The following is a 9050-nucleotide window of genomic DNA, read 5'->3' as shown; positions in this document are numbered from 1 at the left end:
ACTTTGATTACGTATTGCCTCTATGACTGCTGGTATCTCTACTGAATCAAATGCCTTTTCGTAATCTATGAAAGCCATGTAGAGAGGCTGATCATACTCTACAGATTTCTTGATTAGCTGATTGATTACATGGATGTGATCCATTGTATACAGTATCCCTTCCTGAAGCCAGCCTGTTCTTTTGGTTGACTGAAGTGTTGCCCTTATTCTATTAGAAGTTATGTTGGTGAATATTTTATACAATAGTGGAAGTAAGCTAATGGGCCTATAGTTTTTCAATTCTTTAACATCTCCTTTATTGTGGATTAGTATAATGTTGGCATTCTTCCAGTCCCCTGGAACCCTTGAAGTTGTGTGACATTTTCTATAAAGGGCCACAAGCTTTTCAAGCATGACACCTACTTCATCTTTGATTAAATAGACTGTTATTCCATATTCTCATGCCACTTTTCCTTGTTTCATGTCTTGTAAGGCCCTTCTAACTTTATTGCTAGTTATACAAGGAGCCTCTGTAACCTATTCATTACTACTTCAAAAGGAGGTGTCGTGGCTGCTCTGGGTATTGTACAGGACAGTATAGGGTTCCTCTGCTGCTTTTACTATATCTTCGAAATTGCTGATCATATTACCTTGCTTATCTTTCAGTGCCTTTCATCTTGCCTTGTCCTATGCCAAGTTTTCTTCTCACTGATATCATGCTGCATCTATTTTCTACTACTTCCTCAGTCTTTCTTACGTTGTAATTTCGAATATCCTTTATTTTCTCCCTGTTGATCACTTTTGACAATTCTGTGATTTCTATCTGATCTTTTGAGTTGGACACTTTCATTCTTTGTCATTTCTTTATTAGGTCCTTCATTGCTTGGGAGTGCTTACCTACTGGTTGCCTTGGTGCCTTACCTCCCACTGCGACTGCTGCTTCTGAAGCCAGCCTAGTTACAGTTTCATTCAATACCTCCTATGTCATCTTCATCTCGCTATTCTAAGGCTGCATATTTGTTTGCAAGTACCAGCCTGAATTGGCCTGCTTTTAGGTTGGCCTGTTTCTTCTTGACCAATTTTGCTCTTTCTGTCCTCAAATTGAGGTGAATCTTAGACCTCACTAACCTGTGATCAATGCACCTTTAGCCTACCTAACACTTCTACATCCTGCACTATGCTGGGATCGGCAGAAAGTATGAAATCAATTTCTTTTCTTATTTCACCATTAGGGCTTTTCCAGGTCCACTTTTTGTTACTACGCTTTCTGAAGAAGGTTTTCATTATTTGCAGCTTGTTCCTTTGTGCAAATTCTAGCAACATCTCTCCTCTAGTGTTTCTAAAATTGACGCCGTAGTTGCCCATTGCTTGTTCACCAGCCTGCTTTTCCTCCACTTTTGCATTGAAGTTGCCCATTACTACAGTATACTGAGTTTGCACTTTTCTCATAGCTAACTTCACATCTTCATAAAACCGATCTACTTCATCATCATCATGACTGGAGGTTGGAGCATAGGCTTGTACTACCTTTACTCTATACCTCTTATTAGGTTTTATTATGACTACTGCTACCCTCTCATTAATGCTGTATAATCCGTCAATGTAGTCGGCTATGTCCTCATGGATTAGGAATCCTATTCCGCACTGCTTCTTATCTGGAAGTTCTCTATAGCAGAGGATGTGGCCATTAGTCAGCACTGTATAAGCCTCAACAGTTCTTCTAACATCACTAAGGCCAATGATATCCCAAACAATGCCTGATAGTTCCTCAAAGAGGCCTACTAAGCTAGCTTCCCTCGAAGGAGTTTGGGTGTTAAATGTTGCCAGGGTCAGTTTCCATTGGCGGCCTATCCGAGTTTAGAGATTCTTAGCATCCTCTGCTGCGTTACAGGTCTGACTGCTGCCTTTGTCAGGCGCTCTGCAACTGCTGGGGACTGAGGGCCATTGGCTGATCGAATGAGTCATGTGGGAGGGAGTGGCTGAATATTGCACCAGGGAGACCAATTCCTGTTAAATTCACTTGTAATAGAGGCTTTCAAAAAATTTTTGCAGCAGGAGATTTATGAAGTAATGTAGTCATATAGTGAGGTCATTCTATGATTACTTAGAAAGGTCTTTCAGAGCCCCTTTTACGAAGGCATTTTATTGAAGGCCTCAGTAGTGCAGAGGTGTCTTATTAATCTCCAGTTGTCCTTGTGAAATTATAGTTTATGTGCACATTATGTGCACTGTACAGGTTGTCTACTGAGCAGGATGTATCATGCACTGCTCAATTTATATAAGCACCTCTGTGATATGATAGCAGTTATTGTACGTGATAGCACCTGTATCTGATGCCATACTATTTACTGCATTCCTGATTACATTGCTAGGTATGATTCAATGCTGCAGTGTAGGCGTGATGAAAGGAAAAATTGCATCTATTCGACAGCAGCCACGAAGCTTGAAAGCAAATCCATATAGGTTTCTCGGAAAGAAAGCTTTGCAGTCGGAGAAAAATTTGTCATGATCTGGGGATCGAACTTGAGACTAACACTATTCTGGAGCGGTTGTTATACCATCTGAGCTAACCAAGAGGCAAGCAGATCGCAGAGCGAGCCTGAATTAACCAACAACCCAAAGCGCTGAAACACTGACGCTCTGCAGATTTCACATTCCACATCAAATGAGTTCTGCAAATTTCCACAGAACTGATTTGCCATATCTGGTGTTGGTATGTTTTGAGATGTTAATTCAGCCTCGCTCTACGATCTGCAAGGCTCCAGGTTAGCTAAGATGGTGGAGTGACCACTCCGGAAAGATGCTGCTCCCACGTTTGAACCCTGAACTTTTTCTTCATCTACGAAGCAACTGCTCCTGTGTATTTCCCTGCTTAGCCTCTTAATTTATTTTGTGCATGTCACAGGAGAGAGGTTTGTTACATTTACACTAGCTTTAGAGTGCACTGACACACAATGATGGTCATCGAGACAGTGAGCTTGATAAATGTATGCACATTTTAAAGAAAAGAAAGAACATGTTTAGAATAATGGTGCTTTGTCCTGTCAATGCAGAACTCGGAGGTCCAGAACGTGATGCAACATGTGGTGTCTTGCTGTTGTGAGGCAGAAAGAGAAGCTGTTTTCTTCCTAGTCCTTTCATACAGTACATACAATTCAAAATAAAGTTACGATCTTAATTTTTGTTTGTACTGCTGCTCAATTGATTTGTGCCAAATAATAATTTTGAAAATGTCATTGACAGTGAGCAAGCATGCTATATGAATTTTGAGATCAAATAAAAGAGAGCCTGCAACTTGTACCTATTAAGTATAGTACTACATATGACCAGTAGAAGTAGTACAAGAGGAATGAAATCTGTTGTCCAAAACTATCTACGTACTGCCACCCAAGTGGAGTATCCAAAGCAGACAGGGTGGTCACAGGAAGATGGAGGCTTGAAGTGACAAAATGGTGGTTGGACAAATGAAGCTTCTGACTGGTGCCAACATTTTGACAAGGGTCTTTGCCAGTCCCTCGTTGAAGCACTGGCTCCAGCCCGTGACTTCATTTGTTCAACCACTGCTAGTCACATGAGAATATTATGAAACACACACAGTGCACACTATTATGCAGGCTACTATCACATATATAATTGCAGTGCACTTGATGCATGCAGCTATAAGTAGCCGGTTTGCCAATTACCCCAATGCAGAATGTGTTTGTGCTACAAAGCAGATGAACAAAAGCAAATGCAATGATTAATCACATCTTTTTTTTTCTTTGGAACAAGTGACATACAAACACCTGCATGCAAGAATATTATGCTCACCTTGACTTGACAGGCATTGCCAGAAGTTCATTGCCCTGAGAGGACAGCGAACTTCTGTTGATGCCTGATGACTGCAGCTTGTATTCATGCTCAACATGTGCTCACATTTCAAGCATACTACCCTCATGTATCAGCAAGCAATGAAGCTCTATGCTGCTGCTGCTCACAGAACACATCAAACTGAAAAATTGCCATGCTGATTTCTGTAGCATAAGATGTGATGTGCCTGTGCAGCATGAACTAATGGGATGCATTGCACAAATTCATGAACTGCTTAAGTTGCTTTGGAGATAGCCCTTTGATATCACCAGTGCTCGTGACTTGGCCTAGGAGAGCCCTATTCTCACAACAATTTCAGAGGGACTACAAGTGACATACAAGAGGTCTTGCGAACATACATCTTCCACAGAGCATAAAACTGCCAAATGTTGAGGATACTATGCAAAGCATTGAAGAACAAGCTGCTTCTCAGAAGCGCCAGGTAAAAGTGCGCATAGCGACTTCAGGGTATGCTTGTACAGCATGCAAATATAAAAAAGGCAAAATATTAATTTTCTGATAATTATGTTTCTTCGATCAGTTTTTTAATGCGATAGAAATTATAGAGACACTATAGGCGAATCTACACTGTCGCCATGATGTTCCATACAAAGATCAAGTGCGATAAGATCCTATGACGCTCTGCGGCGCCGTTTGCCGTAGGCGCAAGGGAAAGCATGAGCCGAGAAGGATGGCGGCTCGATGGGCGCTGTCTTCCCACTCGCTCAGCGTTGTGTGCTCTAAGGGGGAGGAAGGTGAGCACGCTAGCCCAGCTGTGCTGCATACGGTGCATCTCAGCACGGCCGTGCAAGCCCTATCTTGGAGGTAACCTGTGGCAGGTACAAAGACTACAAGAGCCGAGATGGCTTATGGCTTCGTGTGCTCTGTGTTCTCGCGCACCTAGTGTTGGAGGTCACGTAATCTCAAGTTTCAAAGATGTATTGAAACTAAAGGTGGCATGAAGCGTTTAATTTGCGAACGTGACCGCTCTTTATCCCACCAGCATTCTGACAGCGAGTGTCCGCAACCACTGAGTGAGATCTGTTCATGTTTGCCTATGCGTGCATGACACCAAGCTTGTTAATGTAGTCAGTAAGCGAACAATTACTGCAATTTATACAACTGACAAAATTACTAACCTTACTTCGTACAGCTGTCTAATGATTTACTATCGCAATTGATACTTCGCCTTTTGGGTGAATCTGCAACTTCTTTAAATGCACAAAACAAAAATGTGATGGGCAATTATGTGAAGAATGCCACAGCCATTTAACTACACAATTTCATAGCTCGCATATTTTTTAAAACTTGCAGCGAAACATAAATAAGGTGACGGTATCATTTTGTAACAATGTGACCCAAAGGTACAACTGAGAAGTTGCTTTTCTTTGTCTGCCCTTATGAAGATTCCATATGAAGCAGTTTCTTAGCAAATTTAACATAGTGATTAAACACTGTGCCTTCAGGAGCAAAGTATTTGGTACTAGAATTACAAACCACTATGTGAGGTGAGAAACTGCTGCAGTTTCAAACAAGTAAACACAATTGCATTGATTTACACAATTTTTTTAGGATCCTGTGTACATATCCACCAGTACGACTCACATTTCATCACATGCTAGTGGATAGCTGGGTGATGTCTACTTTATACTTTCTCAAGGTATGAAAAGCACAACTGCTGCTGGTATCAGCATAAAATGTCAAATGTAGGTTACTATTCATCTACACTAAATACAAACATATATGTTAAAAAAAAAGTAGAGAAAAACTCCTCTACCAGTTCAATGTACCGAAATAAACTTGTCTTCCTATCCATCAGTGGCAATCACAGTGGCTTATTGGCTTATCACACCAGTCACCATCGTGAGTGGCAGGCACATAAACACTGGCCAATGTGGGAAAAGTTTGGGGAACTTCAACCCTGACATGTTTGCAGCTACACAAGGACCAAAATCCAGCATCACACCATGCCTTCTGACATCACTAAATCGAGCAATGAACGCCCTGCTTTTTTCGGCCCAATTGTGACTGACCATTCCACAGAAGCAATCACTCTAAACAACAGGCAGTAGTTCCGTTCTTCTTGAGAGTCACTTGGCATTTATCAATCCTCGCTGCACCTCCGCAAGCATGACATTGGGTGGTACTGTCTGGTTTGGTGCAGCAGTGATAGCAGATTCCATTAGAAGCAATGCAGCCTTTTCACCTCAACATTGTTAGGCCATCTTGGAGTCCCTTGCAGCTATCTCACCTTCATAGCAGCCCAGCTGAGTGGAGTGTCGTGATTGAAGTCGAGGCTGTCCACGTGTGCCTGGTGCTCCAGCAGCAGCCGGCAGCAGTCGGCCCGGTTGCGAAAGGCGGCCCAGTGTAGCGGGGTGTCCCTGTTCACATCGACAGACTCCGTGTCAGCACCCGCTGCTAGGAGCAGCGATGTGCACTGAGGACTGCGTTCCACTGCGTGGTGGAGAGCCGTGCGGTGGTAGCCATCATAACGGTTTACCTGCACCATACACATTCGCTTAGCTTGCTTACTAATACCTGCATGTCAAGTTGAGACAAGACAAAAGGCATGCTTCCATAAAGATTTTCACAGATGCTTGTAATCCGCACACGTGGCTTACGTTTCAATTCTTTCATAGCCCAGCTTTGCTTCACAGCTACCAGAGAACACATGGTACAAGTGTCACAGATGACGTCAAGGCTTATGTACAACACTTTGGCTGCTTGCAAGAAATAATGAAAGATTCCAAATGCCCATGCTATAAACCCATAACCATCTCTAGATCAAACTTTGCCCAAATTTAGGCATTATTGTTCCATATTTTGCAAAGTACCAGAAAAATGTTTACTGATGGTTGACAGATAGAATGTTAAGCAGCACTGACACAAAAAATTTGTCCCTTTATTTTTCTTTCTTTTTGCTTTTTAAGGTAGCTGCCAACTGCATAATTATGGCACAAAGCCTCAATTCCTTGAGGGCACCACAAATAATAAATTATAGCACCTTTTGTGCAATATATTCAAAATGTTCGCCAAGTGCAGCATGGCTTCAGACGCATAAGAGGAGGCTCATAATGGTACTGACAGCTGAGGTGGGGGTCACATAGTATCATAAACAACTTAAGAGCATGCTCATAGTGTGTGTGTAAACATCAGCGGTGTCTGGTATCTCAAGACCACATCAGGTTTCAGTGTCAGTGACATGAACAGTTTCCTTTTCACACCTGAAACCATGTTGCACTTGGCGCGCACATTGGACTGGTCGTATTAAAAGGCAACAATTTAGAAAATTTCGCTCCATTGCGGGGTCGACAGCGATCCAATAAAGAAACAAAAACATGATAAAATTTTTTTTGTCAGCAACCAACTTTAACGTGCCAAAGCAACACCTGGGATATAACAGACACCAAACATTGGAGGGCTCTGCATCAATTTGGACAACATAGGGATCTTTATATGCACCTAATTTACATTACACTTATGTTCCAATCTCACAGGAATGCAGCCATGGTGGCAGGGAATCTAATCCATGATCTTGTGTTCAGCAGCGAAATGCCATGGGTGCTCAGCCACTGCAGCAGGTGCCAGGCAAATGTTTCCACTATACAATGGTACAAGGCAAAACAGACTGTGAAATGCCTTCTTCACACAAGATGCATGAGCAAATGAAAATTAAATTTGACGAAGGCAATCACTATACCAGGGATGATGATGAGAATGATTGAATTTTATTGCGAGCATACGAAGTTGTTCGGTCTCCTTCCTTGTGGCTGGCCTCCTCAGTCCAGGAAGCCCCATGACCAGGCCAACTGCCTTTCCCTGTTCACCAGCTGACGCTGGTTATCAGGGTTGAGGCTGGTGAGGTGGGTCTCTCATTGCTCCAGTGTTGGGTATGGGGGATGTTGGTGTTTTGATTGCATTCCCATACCATGTGGTACAGGGTGTTTACAGTACAGTAGAATTTGCAGTCGTATTCCTAAAGTGTGGGGTAAATGAGATGATTCCTAAAGTGTGGGATAAATTATATGATATTTCGTACCATGTGGGAAAGTGTTGGTTTGTAGTTGTCTGCAAGTTATAGTGTCCTCTTCCGAGAGCTTCAGGTGTGGCCGGGTATAGATTATTCTCCCCCGTCTGTGGCATGCGAGTACGTCTGTGGCATGCGAGTACGTCTGTGTATCTGCGCAGTACGGGCTTGTCTGGAGGGACCGTTACTGTGTCTCCTAGCGAGGCTGCATGGAGAATATGTTTCCAAGCTGGAGCCTGGGCTGGCTCGCCACCACTATGTGCAGTTCGGGTAAGTGGTTGGTGCATTCAAGGATGCGTAAGGCGGCTGTCGATATTTTGCCTATTGTGTAATTGTGGCACACTGTTTGCAAGTCTGTCAGGATATTGACGTAGTCAGTTGAGTTAGTCTTGGTGGTTGCTAGGGCTATTGCTACCTCTTCTGCAGTGTCTATGTCTGTTGCGTGTACTGTGGCTGCTGCAAGTTCTTCCTTTTGGTTGTTTATCACACTAAGGGCGCATGCCTGCCCGACTCTGCACTCGGCTACGTCGGTGTGCCTGGCCATTTCTTCCCCAAAGGAGCACTGCAATGTGTGCACTCTTGCCTCCCATCTTGCTGCATGGTGTTACAGGTGCATATTTCGTGGGATAGGAGAAACTTCTATGCGGTTCCTGATTTGCAGCGGGATTCACTGCTTATGGCTTGGTTTGTCTTCTCCATCGTATGCCAGCCGCCGTAAGGTAGCCTGGCCTGTTGTTGTGAGTTGCAGGCAATCTAACTGGCTGGTGTGTTGCGCTTCGGCAAGTTTCTCCCACATGTTGTGTACACCCAATCGGAGGAGTTTCTCCATGGACACAGTGGGGAAAAGGTCTAAGGTAAGATGGTATGTTTTGCGTAAGAGTATGTTCAGCTTCCCTCTTTGGCTGTTATTTAAGCCGAGGAAAGGTGTGCCGTATTTGACACTGCAGACAATGAGTGCCTGCGTGAGGAGGAGCATGTCTTGTTCTTTGAGGCTGTGTTTTCGGTGGGCCACTCTCTTCACCAAGTGCATGAGTTGGGTGATGGTCTCTTGAAGTTTCTGGATTGTTGATAGGCTGGCTCCGACACTCTGTAGGAGGAGACCGAAAATGTGGGGAGTGGGCATGTTCTCGAATGTCACTCCGTTCAGCATGAATTTGGGATCGGGCGTTGCTTGAGGCAGTCTTCCCCGTGTTCA

General features: G+C 43.5%; 1 protein-coding gene across 2 annotated transcripts in view; it reads right to left on the bottom strand.

The window, feature by feature from the left end:
- LOC142568002 (ankyrin repeat and SOCS box protein 8-like) overlaps positions 1-9050 on the bottom strand; it is a 40308-nt gene that overhangs the window by 25536 nt on the left and 5722 nt on the right. For both annotated transcript variants that reach the window (XM_075678095.1, XM_075678094.1), the window contains exon 2: positions 6080-6328. In XM_075678095.1, coding sequence (XP_075534210.1) covers positions 6080-6328 — 249 coding nt within the window. The remainder of the gene's footprint in view (positions 1-6079; positions 6329-9050) is intronic.

This window comes from Dermacentor variabilis, unplaced genomic scaffold, assembly GCF_050947875.1.
Source record: "Dermacentor variabilis isolate Ectoservices unplaced genomic scaffold, ASM5094787v1 scaffold_15, whole genome shotgun sequence".
Classification (NCBI taxonomy): Eukaryota; Metazoa; Arthropoda; class Arachnida; order Ixodida; family Ixodidae; genus Dermacentor; species Dermacentor variabilis.
The sequence above is the reverse complement of the archived record's forward strand: the minus strand, read 5'-3'. Positions and strand labels throughout refer to the sequence as shown.